The 18,379-nt window shown below is 38.7% G+C and overlaps 1 protein-coding gene across 1 annotated transcript in view; it reads right to left on the minus strand.

Annotated features, from left to right (window-relative positions):
• Positions 1-10,528, minus strand: part of SYT10 (synaptotagmin 10) — a 66,730-nt gene extending 56,202 nt beyond the window's left edge. Inside the window, exon 1 of the mRNA XM_015151419.3 lies at positions 9,692-10,528. Coding sequence (XP_015006905.2) covers positions 9,692-9,842 — 151 coding nt within the window. The 5' untranslated portion in view covers positions 9,843-10,528. The remainder of the gene's footprint in view (positions 1-9,691) is intronic.
• Positions 10,529-18,379: the final 7,851 nt, after the last annotated feature.

The following is an 18,379-nucleotide window of genomic DNA, read 5'->3' on the forward strand; positions in this document are numbered from 1 at the left end:
CATTTCTTTCGAAATTAGAGACTAATAAAGTGATGCTAGTCTGCCTGGTTTTAAAATCTTCTAAACATTCAGCAGCTTTGGTGTAGGGGCAGAGAGACAAATAAATTCATCCATGGATGAGGTTTTTGGTTTGTTTGTTTTTCCAGAAGAGTGTGATAGACCACAAAGGAGAGAGTGTATTGGACAGATAAAATGATGCATCATGAGTAGGATGCCATATTTATTGAAAGAAAATTCAGAGATAAATAGGAAAGTTAATAGACTGGAGTTTCTAAATGAGAAAGATGAACTCATAGGAGATTTTGGTTGGGGATTGAAATATTTGGATTTACAATGCTATGGTAGTATCGTTCACCATAATGACAAGGGTTTGAGTATGATCATAAAATAAAAGAGGTAAGGTAGACTAGAGAAGATCACTGGAGGAAGGTGGCCAATCACCAGGAGGCCAGGGAGATGAATATGAATGTCCTGGCTTTTCTACATGGACTTTCAAGTTACCCATTCCAATGGGCAAACTTGGTGACTAGGCTCTCTAGCTCTAATTTTCATGTCTCCAGATAATTCAAAAGAATCCATTACATAACATTCATCCTATTATATCTGGAAAGATTAAGAGTTAATGAAATATACAGAAATTAGATTAGGCTCTGAGATAATTAGGTTTAAAATTGCTCAGACTCTGGTTTGATTACATACATATGCATAAACATTATTCTGCCACTGTCTGTCCATATGTCTGTCGGTCTGTCTGACTATATATCTCTAATTTTAGTTAGAAACATTTTACCCTTTTATCATGTCTTAATATCCCAAAATAAAGTGACACAGTTAGGAAAAACTGAGAAAAAGATCACTGTCATCAGAAAATACAGGGAACTTCTAAAATGCGACTTCCTCAGAAACTTTTAGTATGGCACAACTTTGCTAAAGTCTGTAAAACCAGGCCATAACATTTGCATGATCTTGTCCACTGAGACTTAAAAATACTGCTGGGTCCAATTACCTACTACCCATACAGCTACTACCCATACAGCTAACCATGATCATGCAGAAAAGCACAGGCCAAGTGTCCTGTTCTCAAATCCAATTACCACTGCTTGAATTGATACTCTTCTCTGTGTCCCTCTGTATCTTTTGAAAAAGTTTGAAATTCTAGTTCATTTTTAACTTTTCAAAACGTACAAAAATGTGATTTCCAATCATTAATCAGAAATTAATATAATTTAGTTCATCGATATTCCAAGCCTTTTGTTTCTTTCCTGCTCCCGGTTGTTGCCTGACCACACTACATGTTTGCTTATGGCACCATTTCACAGAGAAAGAGGGGCAATAAAACTCAAATCAGCAACTCTTAGTCAAAGATGAAATTTTGGGATTATCTCTGAAGTTAATTTATTTATACTATACATCTGATATTACCATTATAATAATTAGGGCATGCTTCTGATTTCTATAACGTGGGACCAAATTAATAGTGACTGAAACAAGATGGTTTATTTCTCTTTCATGTGAAACGAGACTGTCCCAGCATAAACAGGCCACAGCAGATTTATCACCTCCAAGGTGCCTGGAATTCTGGTTTGTTTTACATTTTTGCTCTGCTATTAAAAGGTCTTTGCTTCTCTTTAACGTCCAAAATGGCAAGGTACTATGTCCATATTTCAGGCAGCTGGATGGAAGAAGAAGATAGAAAAAGGGAAGGCTATGACAATATTTCAGGCAGCTAAATGGAAGAAGAAGATGGAAAAAGGGAAGGTGAAGGTATGTCATTTCATTTTAAAAGTACAAATTTGAAGTTGTGCACATCACTGCTAACTTCCCAAGGGTCAGGACTTAGTCATGAGGCTATACCAAACTGGAAGGAGACGGAAAAATGTTCTTTTAAAATGTTTTATGCTGCCATATTCTTAAAAAAAATAAGAGATCCTATTGTTGTGAAGTAGAAGCAGGAGATGAATATTGGGAAGCAACTAGTAGTCGCTTTCTCATCGATAAATCTAATACATAATATAATCAATCACCAACAATCCTTGCATGTTGCCTCTTATAATGCCCATTTTAAATGTATTGATCTTTGCTTTTCTCTTGAATTTCAATAAATGATAAAAATTATATTAATACTATATTTAATCCATTATCAAATAAATACTTTAATACATTTTGCATTTTTGAAATCAGGATGTTATCTTAGTATTGATGGCTTGTCACAATAGCTAATAGCCAGGCAATAATTGTGTCATAATTTTCGTTATTTGTGTATGTGCTAAAGCAAAAACATCAGCATCAAAATTTATAGAAGTCCAAGTGGCTCGTAAGAGAATATTGGAGAAAATACTGAAGCATATCCTTTAACCTTACAAGTCAATTTTTTGGAAATGTGTGGTGAAGGTGGTGAGTCAGATGTATTTAGAAATACTGATAACATCCCACATATTTGCACAGTTAGCTTTAGAGCACAGTACCATTGGCCTGTATATCTTTTATCAATTCTTTTAAGAAAAAAATGTATCATTAACACTTTTTATGGCATAGAATATGAAATGTATGGAAAAGCAAGGGCATCATTAATTCTGAATCAAAAAGCCGTTCAGAAGAATCAGACTCAGAATTTTAGTTTTAAAATCACTTTTAACGTATGTATTTATTTTATGTTTTCCTTTTATATTTGTGCCAGAGTGATATAAGACTTCTTTAAAAGTCTAATTAAGTTTTAAAAGAGGTTATTTCTATACATATAAAATAAAATCCCATGTGATTAAAAAGCATTGTGCCATAGTTTATTTGGCAACATTCTCTTTCCTTTCTTGGTGCCACATAAAATAATGGTGCATCTTATAATAAAGGCATCTCCGATTTGATAAAACATGGTACCAAATATGGTATTCAAATATCTAAATTTATTAAAAACCTTTACATATGCTCATAATTGAGTAAATTATAATGTGTGACTGTATATTACTCATATATTTACATTAACTTGAACATCACACATAGCATCACATACATTTAATTGATGGCACTAGTACATTTAATGCTTGGCACAGTGGCTTTCACATCGTAAGTGCTCAATAAACATTGCTTGAATAAAGGCATACTGCTAACCCCACTTCTCAGGTACATTAACAGCTCATATTGTAGCAGATTAGAAATGATAGGCTTGTGAATATTGTTTTGTCCATTAGTCCTATAAATTCATGACTACTAAAACATCACTAAGGGAATAAAATTAATAAATACTGAAGAGAAAACAATAGTCCTTTTTAATTAAGACAATTTTGTGGTATGGACAAATTGACATTTACAAGGTTTTAAAAATTGACTGTTTTCTAATCGACAATGGAATAATAAATTAGATACTAGATCATAACATACATCAAGGTCCATCTAAGTAAAAAAAAGGTCATTAATATCAGTTCCTTTCTATTCTCCTTAAGATGATTCCCCCCTTCTGGCTCCAAGGCCATTACAGCAGAATTCCATAAAGAAACAAAGGTGTTAAAGACTTTTATTAATTTCCGGCAATAAACCCATAAGAGCTTCCACTTTTTTCCCTTGATAGTCTACGTGAGGCATGTTGATGTCAGCTCTTATAGCTTCAGTGACTACTTAGGATGTATTTAACATTATGAAGAAAAAGAAAATTACCCTATAAAATAATAAAAGAAGTCATCTGTTTAGTCAGCAACTCTGTTTGTAAGCTTGGTCAGTGTTAGGTGTTCCCCCAACAGAGGAAACTGGCATTGTGCAAGTTAGACGAAAGACCTACAATCGTAACACTCCTTATCTGAAGGTTCAGTTTCTTTGATACATTCATACTAATGATGCTCTGAGATCTTTCAGTGGGTGACTCTCAGCTCTTTTTCCTTGTCATATTTTGTCTCCAATGCCTCATAGTACTGAATTTTTAACAGTATACACTGTTAAGTACTTAACTTGACCAAAATATGGTAGGAAAATACAGTACACAAGATTTTAATGAGTTATTTTTTCTAATTACAAATTAACAAAAACAATGTAACTGGTAATTTAATATCTGTTTTCACTACAGACTTATTTATAAACATATGAAAGGAACCATATTTGGGATTATATGAGTTCAAAGTTGTGCATTTCAAACACACTAAAAACCTTTTATGTGATTTTACAGTTGACACAAATCAATTGTATTTGGCCAAGAATATGTAAACACCTACTCATAGACTGAAGTACACATGTGTGCATATAGTCAAGTTAAGAAAAATGAAAAACACTGCTTGTTATATTTGGATGACAGAAAATCTAATAAAAATGTTTCGGATTTGGGTCATAATTGCACACTAAGAAATTTTATTAGCCAGTAATTATAGCCAATAATATAATAATAATAAGAGCTTATCTTCACAGACATTTTTTCCAATGCCCTTTGGCGCCAAGGATGCCCCCAGAATCTCCTCTTCCTATTCCTCCTCTTCGTTAAACCTAGGTTAAAATCTAAGAAGCCCTGGTTTCTTAGCCTATCTCCAACACTAACTAGTTGTGATTTGAAGGGAAGTTAAATTTCTTTGCCTTGGTTTTCACATCTGCAAAATGATGATTCCCACTTTCAACTGGAATGATTAACAGCAATCCGAATAATGAGATGGTTACTTTTCCCCTGTCACTTTCTACTTAGCACACTAACAATGCTTTCCTTTTACTGCCATACATGAATATATTGAACAGAGATTCTAGAACTTGTAGACCCAGCGCTTTATGCAACACTTACAAATTTGCCATGGAATTATAGCTCCACCTGAACACACTCTGAAGAAAGTCAATGGATACCTATATCAAGTTCAGTTGCTTTTTCATGAGTATATTGCTCACTGAATTGTAGCTTTTAAATGTTTCAAATGCTCTAATTTCTGCTGTTATCATAAACTAAATATTCTGTATGTCTATATAGCATATTAGACACTGGTGACACAAAAATACAGATGTATACAATTTAGTTGCAGAAGGGATTTGGAGGTTATTAAGACAGACTCATTATTTTACAAATAATAAATTTGAAGCTTCTTGATAATAAATCCCAAGATGCATTCATTCATTTAAAAAATATTAATTGGGCTGGGTGCGGTGGCTCATGCCTGTAATCTCAGCACTTTGGGACGCCGAGACGGGTGGATCACCTGAGGTTGGGAGTTTGAGACCAGCCTGGCCAGTATGGAGAAAACCCCCGTCTCTACTAAAAACACAAAATTAGCTAGGTGTGGTGGCACATGCCTATAATCCCAGCTACTCGGGAGGCTGAGGCACTAGAATCGCTTGAACCTGGGAGACGGAGGTTGTGATGAGCAGAGATCCCACCATTGCACTCCAGCCTGGGCAACAACAGTGAAACTCTGTCTTAAAAAAAATAAAATAAAAATAATAAGCAAATAAATAAATAAATAAAGTAGCTAGTATGAACCACAGATTTTTCTAGGCACTGAGGATAAAATAATTAACAAGTCCCTGCCCTCAAAGAGCTGACATGCTATTGACTTAATGTGTACATCGTTAGTGGAATAAAACGTAGATCGGGAAGAATATAATCATATGTTCAAAATAGAAATGATTTTAATTGACATTGGAAATTACATTAAACATTTATGGTAATGATTGTTTTCTGCCGGAATTTTGTATTTAAAAAAGCTTGTAAATGAATGCAGGTGCATCTCAAACAATTACCAATTTTTTTCAGAAAACCAAAATTTAAAAATTTTTTAAATGTGATTTGAACTTGGTATACAAAATCACTCATGAGAATTAGATGTCAGAGACTCATAGTTCATAGAAAAAGGAAATACAGCTTTTAATTTGTCACAAAGGGAAAAGAAAAGGTTAAAGCCAAAAGAAATTCCTGCCAATACTGCTAACATACTGGGAATTAAGAAGAATAAATGTTTGCTGAGACCTCTTTGGTTTTGAAGATAGGTCTCCATTTCCGTTTGAAGTAAATCAGACCAAGCACAAGGTGTATTGATGATCATGTGACAATGAGGCTAGACATAGCAGAAGCTGGCCACTCTGCAGTGGAGTGACAATGTGGAGGAAGGAAAAATACCCTCTTATATATCCTTCTTCAAATGGGCCTATCATTTTGAATTCACTGTGGCTCTATTATTCTTTTACAGACCTACAAGTCTCAAGGAAAAAGTTCTGCTGATAATATGTTTGTAAATTGGAATTCTTTATACAATCACTAGGATGTGTAAAACTCTGTTATGGTGATTAAAAAAATGATAACTCAATTAATTGGGTAGTCATTTGGTTTGTCCCTCTACTATGAAGTCCCTCTACTAATTTTAAACCTTTATCGTAGACCCACTATGCCTTGATCTTAGAGGGAAATTATGATGTAATTCTTAAAATTTTACTTGACTATCCCTTTTCTTATCAGGTAAGTACTTTAATAAAATTATTTGCCATATACCTATTTATTATCCCTACCTCTAAGAAACGGAAGAACACACGTATGAATTTAAAAGAATTTTGTATAAATTTTTATTTTAGAAATTTTAGTCCCAAATTAAAATTGTGTAAACATGCAAAATTAGAACATGAATGAATGAAATGCTTACGAAAATCTTTACATTAAGGTTAGATCTATACAATTGTGATGTGAGCTCAAGTGAATGAGCTTAAGTGGGCTTGATTAGCTGTGATTTATGAGGTGTGCCTTTTAAGCAACATAGGTTCCTTGAAATTGATAAGCATTCAAGCAGCAATTAAGGAGTAACCAGACATTAAGCTAAATCCAGTTTAAAAACGATTATATATATTCAGTCACAGTATGCCTGAAAAATAACTTTTGAGCCCAATATATTGCTTTGTATTTTCCCTAAGCATTCTAATATCAAATCATATTGTGCATTGAGATGAATTTAGTGGGTGATATATTTATTTGGGGAGAGGGAGAGAATCTGTGGTAAAAAGACTCAACATATCTGATATTCTAACAATTGCACATGGTGAACTTTCTAGAATATTAGTAATGCTGGCACATATAATGACTCTGATAAACTACGCCAAAAGAGTAAATGTACCTGTGTTGGCAACTTTAGTGTAAGTCTTCACCAATTTCATTAAAGTATGAGATTGGTCATATTGCGATCATACTGTGATTGTGAAATCCTCAATGGCAACAATACTGCTGCTGCTTCTGCTACTGCTGATATGGTAAAAAGAATGGTGATGCTTGCACTTCACTGACATTTACAAAACCAGTAAGATAATATCTTACTTATATATGTGATTTGTAACTCCCTTCATGTAGAATGACTTTAACTGGAATTACCTGAATTTCTCTCCCTCTATCTCTATGTGAAGGAATTAAAAATATACACAATTTTGGAGCTTGTAATTATTACTGTAATGTTAGAACAACTAATACCATGTGGGCAGTGCTGATTAACTTTCAAAGTAAATAAGCACTGTGCCATTCAACATTGTTGATGTCTTCCTACCAAAAATGCCCTTCTCATTAAACAATGAGTAGAAGGATCACTGGAAGTGCTTTATTTAGGAACCTATAATAACAAGCATGAGGGCACAAAGTTATAAGAAAATCTACTTTGAAGAACAGTGTGACGCTGAGTGGCTAAGAAATATATATTATGTAGTCTATTTTTCCTCCTAAGGGGAGGAAAATATTCTCGCAATTGTTTTAGGCTAATTTTCTCACTTTTTATTCCCAAGGAGAAAAGTTCAAAAGGAATTCAGACTACAACTACTTCTTGTGGTGATTAGGAAAAACTGAGAACCATTTCTATAATTCATATACTGTATTTTATCTGAAACTGATACAGTTGTGCATTTTGGACAGATTTAGAAGTTGGGATTTGGTTTCTAATTTTCACATATTTTCCTCATTACTAGCCAATCTGAGACCCGGGCAACCCCTATTTGGTGTGTGATCACAAAAGGGCAGGAAAGAGGAAAATCAGTAGTTTTATTCACAGCATCAACTATTCAATTACCAAAGCACAGTCTTCAAACTTAAATACTCTAATTTCGTCCAGCGTAGCCTCTTCTCTCAGTGTTACCTTTAGCACGTGTGTCACTAAAGACGTTTCAGAAAAGCTTACCTAATATCACCACAGAGGACTCTGAGGTCACACTATACTGGTCTTTACCTCATACTTAGCAACGATACACACGACACAGAATACAACATGCCCACCAGTGCCTTCCACTGAGTTTCATACACTCCTAGGAATTTAACACCTACTGAACGAATGGAAATGATTATCAGTTGTGTTTATACACTGACAAAATTTTAAAGTTTTCCGTTCCAGGGTCCAAACAGCGGCATCTCTTCAAGCTCTGCCAAGTGCAGACAGAGCCCCCTTGGCTCGCGTTGCCGTGGATCAGAGAATTCCAAATCCTGCAGCTACTCATGTGAACGACGGAACGTAAAAGCTAAACTAAACCCATTCCCGCTCCCCGCTTGGCTTTGACGCAGGGGTAGTGGTGGAGGAGATTCACAAAATGTGCCCAGCTTTGCTCCCTCCCAGCACGCAGGGCTCCATGTTGTCCTGCTCTACCCCGAGCCTGGCTGTTCAGCTCTTGTTGCCCTGACTACCTTCAACGCTTCAAATTCCGCCAGGAGATCAAAATGACAGGAAAAGCAAAGGGAAAGAACCTAGAGAAGGAATGGCAACCTTCCAGCCGAAAATCCCGAAAGCAGTGTTTTTTGACTCCTAGTGCAACAAGTGACCCTCCCAAGCGGCTCTGATCCACCTCGCGTGCGCCCGAGCAGCACAGCAGGCTGGACACACCAACCTTTTCCCCAATGGTGACCCAAACAGTGACTCGGATTCGATTCTTTCCACCCCCAAGCCTTGAGGAAAATCCACTTGAGACTTTTTTCCATCTCCAGATTTCCGACGGTCGATATCCTCCTCCATCCAGCCCACTTCCTAGTTTCCTGAAGGGAGGACGTCTGTGAGTTGGATGTATGAGAGCGTGCGTGTGCTAGGGATTTTAAACGTTTCCCCTCTCTTCCACTTCTTCGATATGTGCTCTGAGCTTTAGGTGTCGCCTCACAAATGGGATCAATAATCCCTGCTGTTTTACCAACTTTGTCATGAAACCCTAGAAAATCACATATATTAAAAGGGCTTTAGAAATTGTCAAGTACCCGAAAGGTTGCAGCCGCGAGTTACCTCGGAGGCCAAGGCAGCCACCTCTGCGAGGGAGTTCTGCGTCCAAGCATAGATTGTCCGTCCCGCCTGGCCCCCATCAAAAAGGCCGGGACCAGAGGCTGGTTAACGAGCGAGAGCAGCCCCAGTCCCACAGGTGAGCCGCCCCCACAAGCAGCCGAGCCGCGAGCCTTCCCGGCGCAGTCACCGCCCGCACTCACCTCTCCACTCCGGGAGCGAGATGGGAGGCGTGGGAGAGCGCCGAGAGGCGCGGCGAGCCTGGGAGCGGGAGACGGCGCCGGGAGGCGGGAAGCGGACCAGAGAATGGGAGAAGCCCTGCAGGTGGACAGGAGGAAACAAAACCCAAACGCCCCACCCTCGAAGTCGCCAGAAGCTGAGCGAAGGAGGGAGCGAGGTAGGAAAGCGCGGCGCCCCAAATATGCCCCGGGAGCGGCGCGGGAGGCGCAGAACCCCGGAGCTTGCAGCCGAGCGCTCGGGGTCCCAGCGGAGCGCGAGGAGGCGAGCGGAGCCCTCCCGGTTACCTGTGCTGCCTCCGCCCTGGCTGCCCCTGTCCCGAGGGAAGATGCCCAAGCACTTCTCCCATTCCACCTGGCCCGCGAAGCACAGCTCGGTGACGATGTGCAGCGCCTTCTGGCACAGACCGTTCACTCCGTCCTCCTTGTGGAAACTCATCGTTTGGCTTTTCTTTCGTTTTCTCTTTTTTCCCCAGTTAGCCGTGTTTTCTTCTTCCCGACCTCTAGACTAACCCCTCGGGCGTCCTAAGCCATAGTCCGCCTGCCGTGACTTTAGCTGGAGAGCGCGCAGCTGAGAGCCGGCAACTCTTAGGAGCCCCACGTTAGTCCCATAGCGGGAGCGGAGGGCGCAGGGGAAGAAGAGGCGCGCGAGGAGGCGCGGCTGCGGCGAGGTTTGCGCCAACTCTCCCGCCGCGCGAGCGAGCCGAGGCGAGCTGGAACTAGAGACCCGGCATGGAGTGCCGAGGGGAGGGGGGAGCCGTAAAAAAGCCAAAGCCCTCGACTCGCAAGCACGCCCCCCTCCTCCCCCCAGCACACTGGTGTTTCTGGCGGGTGCCTGGCGGCGACGCGTCCAATAGCAGCCCGGCGCGGGCGCGGGGTGACTGGCGGCAGAGCGCGCAGACCCAGCTCCCCGCGTCCTCTGGAGAACGGACTCGCGAGGGAGGGCTGGCGGCCCGGCGCCCCTGCCGAGGCTGGAGTTGCTCATCGTTGCCCAGAGCTGGCCCGAGGAGCCCTCTCCGTTTTCCCAGTACTTTTCCCTGCATCAGTGCAGCCATCCCCGCCGCCTTTGTCTCTCCAACTTTTCCACGCATGTATTCTACTTTTTGTGCTATCTGCTTCTGCCCTTCTGGAAAAGTCATCCCAATCGAAGAAAAACTGAAAAAGTTAATTTAAAAAAATGAATGCATGAATAAGCAAACCCTCTTAGGTAGGTCACAAAATAAAATGTTATTTGTACTAATAATCAGATAAGATTCTGTTGATTAATCCGTAATTGGAGATTGAGAATGCACAACTTGACTCTCTCCATCTACCTTCTTAGCGACTTAAAACAAGACATGGGTGTTAAAGGGAACAGGATTAAGTTCAAATCTGTCACACATCTCAGCCTAACCTTGAAGCTGCTTTCAGGTCTTGGTGTTCCTCCCACTTCAGCCTCCCTCGTAGCTAGGACTCCAGGGACTCCAGGCGCCATTTTTTTTTTAACTTATTGTAAAGACAGGGATCTCACTATGGTGCCCTGGCTGGTCTCGAACTCCTTTGCTCAATCAATCCTACCGCCTTAGCTTCCCCAAATGCTGGTATTACTGGCACTAGCCACCGTGCCCGGCCTGCTTTCGGGTCTTTGCCTGAGTCTGTGAAATGGGAGATTTTGATTCGTATGTCTTAAGCTCACCTATTCTTGTAATTCTTTAATGCAAATGCGTGCAAATCACTAGAACTAAAGCGACAAAATAAAATTAATAAACACGGGCTTCAGGATATAATAATGTGTTTACATGGTTTTTAAACTGTTTTCGGGCGGAGTTTCATCCCATATCATAACCTGAGGATTGATTTAACCCTCTTGTGATGAGGGATTCTTTATTTTTGAAGTGGGATGTATTGAACTTGTTGGCATGTCTATACTAGTAGAATAAGTAGTCTTTTTTAAAAACGGCTAAACAGTTCATGGTAAATTATTTCCTTTGCACGGGCACTACGGTAAACCTACTATAAATATTAGCCATAGCACTCCAGTAGGGAAGCATTCATTAGTTGAATAATTTTGACCTGATCCATAGGATAATTGGTTTAACTAGGACTATTTTTTACCATGAATTAAGACAAACTAAAATCTGCAGTCTCTATTTGAGTTTTGTTTTTATGCACACTGACTTGGGTGGTTTTTCAGTCATTGTCTAAAGAAATAATTTCACTGTCAATCAAAAAAAAATTAAACATCTACTGTATCTACAAAGTTAAGTAACACATTTTAATAAGGCCCTTTCCAATTGCCTTTTGCCCCCCATTCTGCTACAGTCTACACAGACAGACTGGTAGAAAACAACCTGCAATGCAATGCTGTACTTTCATATTTACCATATGAACTAATTGCTGTGTAGGAGGACCAAATGAGTAATTATCTTTATACTACTTACAGAATCTAATTGCTTAAGTGGAGTAATGCAGAAGATCTTCCTAATGACCCTCTTGTGTTTGATTTCAGCATTAAATATTAAGTAAACAAATTCTGAAAATAACTTTCCTGGTATTTGTTTATGCTGTTCCTGGCCTTACTGTTGTGTTTTCACAACAAGAAGAGTTAATTTCACTTGGATATTCGATTTTCTGAATTCATTTCTCTGAAAAAAAATTTCTTTCACCTAAAATGAATATCACAGGTTTTGATTTTTTTCTTTGTTCTTTGGACTATCTCACAGCTCATTAGCAGGTGAATCAAAACAGTTTTTTTTTTTTTTTTTGTCACTAACTAAAAGCTCAGGCAAGAATTTTGGGCAAAGTAAAAACTGCATTGAAGATCATCTTTTTCAATGCTGAAGGATAAGATGACAAGAATTTCAACTTTCAGTCTTTAAATTTTTTTTCCAACTATTTCAACTACCAAGAACCTAAAAAGCAAACCAAGAAATACAGATTTGTATTTACTTCCCCACTCACACTCTGAAGGAATTGGTGAAATAGTAAAAGGAGAGGAGTGCAGGTTAGACTGATATTTACCGAGCACTGTAGGCTGTGCTAAGTACTATAGTAGCCATTGTTAGTCAAAAAAATGCTGGCTGTAATGATCTCTGTCACAGCTTCCTTCTGGATGACCTCTAAGTTATGTAGAGGAGGGACTGGTTTGGAAATAAGGAGCCCAAGAAAAACCCACGTGAGCTAAGCATATCTGTTTAAGTGACAATTTTAAACATTCAAAACTCTGTGATTTCCCTGCTTGCTCAATCCTCTTCCAATTTCTTCTTCCTCTTTCTCATTCACATCGTGGAGGAGTGAGAGTTAGCTTGTTAGGCAGAGATCTCCCTAAGGTGAGGGGAACTTGGGAATCACTCTAAGACTCTAATTTTAAATATTATTTGACCTCCAAGACAGGAACTAAGAGAGTGGGTAAATGAAGAAATCTCAGAGCAGCTAAGCTTAGTCTGAATGAAGATCACAGAAAATTATTAAATTTTAACTTACTTAAAGTGTTACTGCTTTCCTTTTTTGTATTTTATTGGCAGCTCAGATTCATAACATCCCAGTTGTAACTTTCTGTATACACTTGGGGCCGCTCCTGTATTCCTCAATTCAGAAAATGGAATTGCCACTCACTCCCCGCTGGTGATGATGACAAAACTTCTGTCTTGCACAGAAGGGTGTCCGTACTAAGAAGTCCAGTTCTGACTCCAGATCCTTCCTTCCTTCCTTCCTTCCTTCCTTCCTTCCTTCCTTCCTTCCTTCCTTCCTTCCTTCCTTCCTTCCTTCCTTCCTTCCTTCCTTCCTTCCCTCCCTCCCTCCCTCCCTCCCTCCCTTCCTTCCTCCCTTCCTTCCTTCTTTCCTTCCTTTTGACAGAGTTTCGCTCTTATTGCCTAGGCTGGAGTACAATGGTTCGATCTCGGCTCATTGCACCCTCTGCCTCCCTGGTTCAAGCAATTCTCCGGCCTCAGCCTCCAGAGTAGCTGGGATTACAGGTGCCCGCCACCACGCCCAGCTAATTTTTTGTATTTTTAGTAGAGGCAGGGTTTCACCATGTTGGCCAGGCTGATCCTAAACTCCTGACCTCAGGCGATCAGGCCACCTTGGCCTCCCAAAGTGCTAGGATTACAGGCAGTAGCCACTGTCCCCAGGCCTCCAGATCCTTTTAATACAACCCAATTCATCACTCTGGAAGATTTGGTGTCTTCTCTTTTTCCATTATGTTCAATTTGTTCATTTTTCCTGATGGATACCCAGTGAGCATTTCAATCTGAGACTCAGTTTTGAGTTCTTTAATTCTGAGAAATTCTATTGATTTATTCCTTCAGTAATGTTCTAACTTCCATTTTTTCTGTGCAGTCCCTTACTAGAACTCCTTTTTTGTTGGATTTTTGACTATCAGGACTAAATTTCCAATTTTCACTTCTCTTCTATTTTCCATTTTTGTCACCCTACTCCTTGTGCTCTAATTTTGGGGAGATTTCCTTGACGTTGTCCTCTGAGCCTTCTATTAAACTACTACAATTTCATGTCTTATAGTTCTAAGATCTGCACACTTTTTGGGTTAGTGATTATTTTTTCTTATTTCATGAATGCAAAATCTTTTCTTCTTTCTCTGACCATATTCATTATGTATATTTAACACCCTTTCACCCTCGTTTCAGTCTTGTCATCTTTTTCTCTGAATAATTCTTTTTGTTGTTGTTGTTCTGTTCTTTATGTTGGACGATTTTTTTCTCAGGTGTCTGCTGATCCCTGGGCTTCCATTTAAAAACACTGTAATATGGATTTGCAGGACCAAGTGCATCAGTAAGACATAGAACCAGTGAGCATCACTGAAGGGCAATTCATAACTGAGCTGTATTTTTAATTGGAACACCCCAAATATCAGTATCAACAGCTTTATTCTCTGGAGTGATTAAATTCTTTTCAGAGAGGGACTATCTAGTCTCTCACCAGGGATGTAAAGGTAATAATTAAAATCTGCGTGCTTTTACTTAATCCTCCTTCTTCAGTATGTCCGCTGACTCTGTCCTTTTTTGGGTCTGATATCTGGGATCTAGAGCCTTTCAAGGTTAATATTTCTGGGCAAAATAAAACACAAAAAACAAACCTATTTTATTTACAATTTGGGGAAGGGTAATAATTAAGGATGTGTGGGTGGAGACTTAAGCTTCAAGACATCTTAAGAATTACATTGACCCCCAACCCCTGCCTTTTTAGCCTCTTGTCTTACCTCCACCTTCTTCAGAATGAATATGAGGTATCTCCATCTCTATTTTTTTCTGGGTCTCTCTGGGGTGAATCACTAGCTTCTCATTGCTGTCTGCCTCTAGAGGTTTAAGCTCCCTCTGCTTAGCAAGTTAGTGACTGCTTCTTCACCGACTTCCATCTTCTAAATCTATTAACATCTTTTGTCTTTTTAGTCTTTTTGTTCTTTGGGGTTTATAGCCTTTTATTGCTTTACTGTCATTGCAGTGTCATTTCAGGAGCAGGAACACAAGCACGCAAATTCTTAATTTATCATGTTTAGCTATTTAAAAAGGCAATTCTCATTGTGCCACTATTTAAAACTTTCCTGTGGCTTCCAATTGTGCTTTGGATTTATTGAATACCTTCAGCGTGGTCTGTAAAGCCTTACTGACCTGACTTCTGTCTGTCTTCTTTATTGTTTTCTGAGTTGACCATGTACTTTCTTTTCATCCTCAATTTCTCCTTTGCAGCACAAATCATAAAGTCAAATAATTTCTTGTAAGCTCTGGAAGGAAGGGAACATATATTGCTTTATCACTGCTCTTTTTCTAGTGCTTCACACTGTGCCAGCAGTAATAGTTATTCAATAAGCATTTGGTAATGAGTAGATTAATATGTCACTTCTTAACCCTATCTCTTTCTCTGTAGTTATCATCAGTAATAAGAGCCATTAGTTACTTATTTCAGAAATATATAGTATATTAGTCTGTTCTCACACTGCTAATAAAGGCATACCTGAGACTGGGTAATTTATAAAGGAAAGAGGTTTAGTTGACTTACAGTTCCACATGGTTGGGGAGGCCTCCCAGTCATGGCAGAAGGTGAATGAAGAGCAAAGTCATATCTTACGTGGTGGCAGGCAAGAGAGCTTGTGCAGGGGAACTCCTATTTATAAAACCATCAGATCTCATGAGGCTTGCTACCATCAGAACAGTATGGGGGGAACCACCCCCATGATTCAATTATCTTCACCTGGCCCAGCCCTTGACACATGGGGATTATTACAATTCAAGGTGAGATCTGGGTGAGGACAGAGCCAAACCATATCACCAGGGTATGTAATAGAAGCTAGTAAACTGTTCTATTCCCAGGGAGGAAGAAGACCCAGAAGGAAAAAGATGTCCATTTGTATCTCAGGAACAGTCACAAACTCTTGATACCTGTTTTGTGTCATGTCTGTGTTATATGTTTTATATCTATGCTTAATAATCATAATCATAATTATTATTAGATATATAAGCTATAAAAAACTAAGTACTTTCAAGCTAATTGTTATAGTATTAATATCTTATATATTAGCTCATTTAGAATAGTGACAGACATAGTTCTAAGCTTTTTACATACATTTACTATTGAATTTTCACAATAAACTTGTGTAATAGATATTTTTATTTGTTTTGTACAGGTAAAAAAAAAACACCTCAGAGAGTTTAAGTAGCCTTTCTTAGGGTATATAGCCATTGATAGTAGAGTCTGGATTCCAATTCAGACCTTAAGTTGCAGAATTAGGGTCTTAGCCATTGCTGTATGCTGCGGCTTCTCATCTATCCTCATAAGGTGTCTACAGAGTAGGCAGAAAGGTATTAAGGGATCAGTGAGCCAGGAAGGTGAATTGATAAAAGAGTGAAATGATAAAAGTATGGCCTTTATCTACTTCTTCATTCACATTAGCAACCAATCCATGACCCTACTAGTTATACCATCTAAGAACCTAGAATGAACCTTGTCATATTCTTTTCCTCTCCCATGTAAGTAAATAAGCATATGGATACACAGATGTATACGTGTTACTCTGTTGTCTATTTTCCAAAATGATGCAGTTTTTACCTAACTATAACTAATGAAAATCCCTTCAATTTAACTGTGGTAGTTTAATGAATTATTTTTTCTTGCTTTTTTGAGGTATAATTGACAAATTAAAAAAGTACACATTCAGAGTGTATAATGTGATGATTTGCTATAGCTATACATTGTGAAATGATTACAATTAATTTAAATAATATATCCATCATTACTCATAGTTACCATTTTGTGTGTGTAGAGTAAGTTAGTGAAGACACTACAGATCTCCAGGAATACCTGGGAGATATTGTGGATTTGGTTCCAGATCACCTCAATAAAGTGAATATCGTAATAAAGCCACAAAATATCATCAAAAAGTCACAGTACATTTTTGGTTTCCCAGTGCTTATACAATTTATCTTGACACATACTGTAGTCTATTAAGTGTGCAATAGTACTATGTCTAAAAAGCAATATACATGCCTTAATTAAAAAATACTTTATTGCTAAAACATTCTAATGATCATCTGCGCCTTTAGCGAGTTGTAGTCTTTTTTTTGCTGGTGGAGGGTCTTGCGTTGGTGTTGATGGTTGCTGATTGATCAAGGGTGGTTACTGAAGGTTGGGGTGGCTGTGGCAATTTCTTACAATAAGACAGCAATGAAGTTTGCTGCACCAGTCAACTCTTCCTTTCACAAAAGATTTTTTCTGTGCTTTGTGATATCATTTTACCCACAGAAGAATTTTGTCCAAAATTGGAACCAATCCTCTTAAATCCTGTTGCTGCTTTATCAACTAAATTTATGGAATATTCCAAATACTTTGTTGTCATTATAACAGTGTTTCCTGCATGTTCATCAGGAATAGATTCCATCTCAAGAAACCACTTTCTTTGCTCATTTGTAAGAAGCAACTCTTCCTGTGCTCAGGTTTTATCATGAGAGTGCAGTAATTCACATCTTCAGGCTTCACCTCTAATTTTAGTTCTTTTGTTATTTGTACCACATCTGCAGTTACTTCTGCCACAGAAGTCTTGAACCCCTCAAAGTCATCCATGAGGGCTGGAATCAATTTCTTCCAAACTCCTGTTCATATTTATATTTTGGCTGCCTCCATGAATCATGAGTCTTCTTAATGGCATCTGGAAGGATGAATCTTTTCCAGAGGTCTTTATATTTACTTTGCCCAGATCCATCAGAGGTTCACCATCTATGGCAGCTGTGCCCTTATCAAGAGTATTTCTTAAATATTCATGTCCTTTGCAGCAACAAGTATGCAGCCGGAGGCCATTATCCTGAGTGAGTTCATGCGGGGACAGAAGACCAAATACTGCATGCTCTCACTTATAAGTGGGAGCTAAACATTGGGTACTCATGGACATAAAGATGACAACAATAGACACTGGAGACTACTGGGTGGAGGAAGGAGGACAGAAAGGATTGAAAAATGAACTATTGGGTACTATGCTGAGTACCTGAGTGATGGGATCATTTGGACCCCAAACCTTAGCATCATGCAATATACCCCGGTTACAAACCTGCATATGTACCCCCTGCATCTAAAATAAAGTTAAAAAAAAAAAAAGAACCTCGAGAGCCATGTACAGGAAATGTATCAAAATGGAAGAAGAACAAAAGCTTAATAAATCATCATTTATAAAACCCCCAAACAACAACAACAACAACAAAACGTATTTCTGAAATAAAAGATTTGAAAATCAAAATTACTCCTTGGTACATGGGCAGCAGTCGTGAAAACAACATTAATCTCTTTGTACATCTCCATCAGAGCCCTTGGATTTCTAGATGCATTGTCAATGAACAGTAATATTTTGAAAGGACTCTTTTTTCTGAGCATTAAGTCTCAACAGTGGGCTTAAAATATTCAAGAAACCATGCTATAAACAGATGTGCTGTCATCCAGGCTTTCTTGTTCCATTTAGGGAACACAGGCAGAGCAGATCTAGTATCATTCTTAAGGATC

The sequence above is a fragment of the Macaca mulatta genome, chromosome 11, assembly GCF_049350105.2.
Source record: "Macaca mulatta isolate MMU2019108-1 chromosome 11, T2T-MMU8v2.0, whole genome shotgun sequence".
NCBI lineage: Eukaryota > Metazoa > Chordata > Mammalia > Primates > Cercopithecidae > Macaca > Macaca mulatta.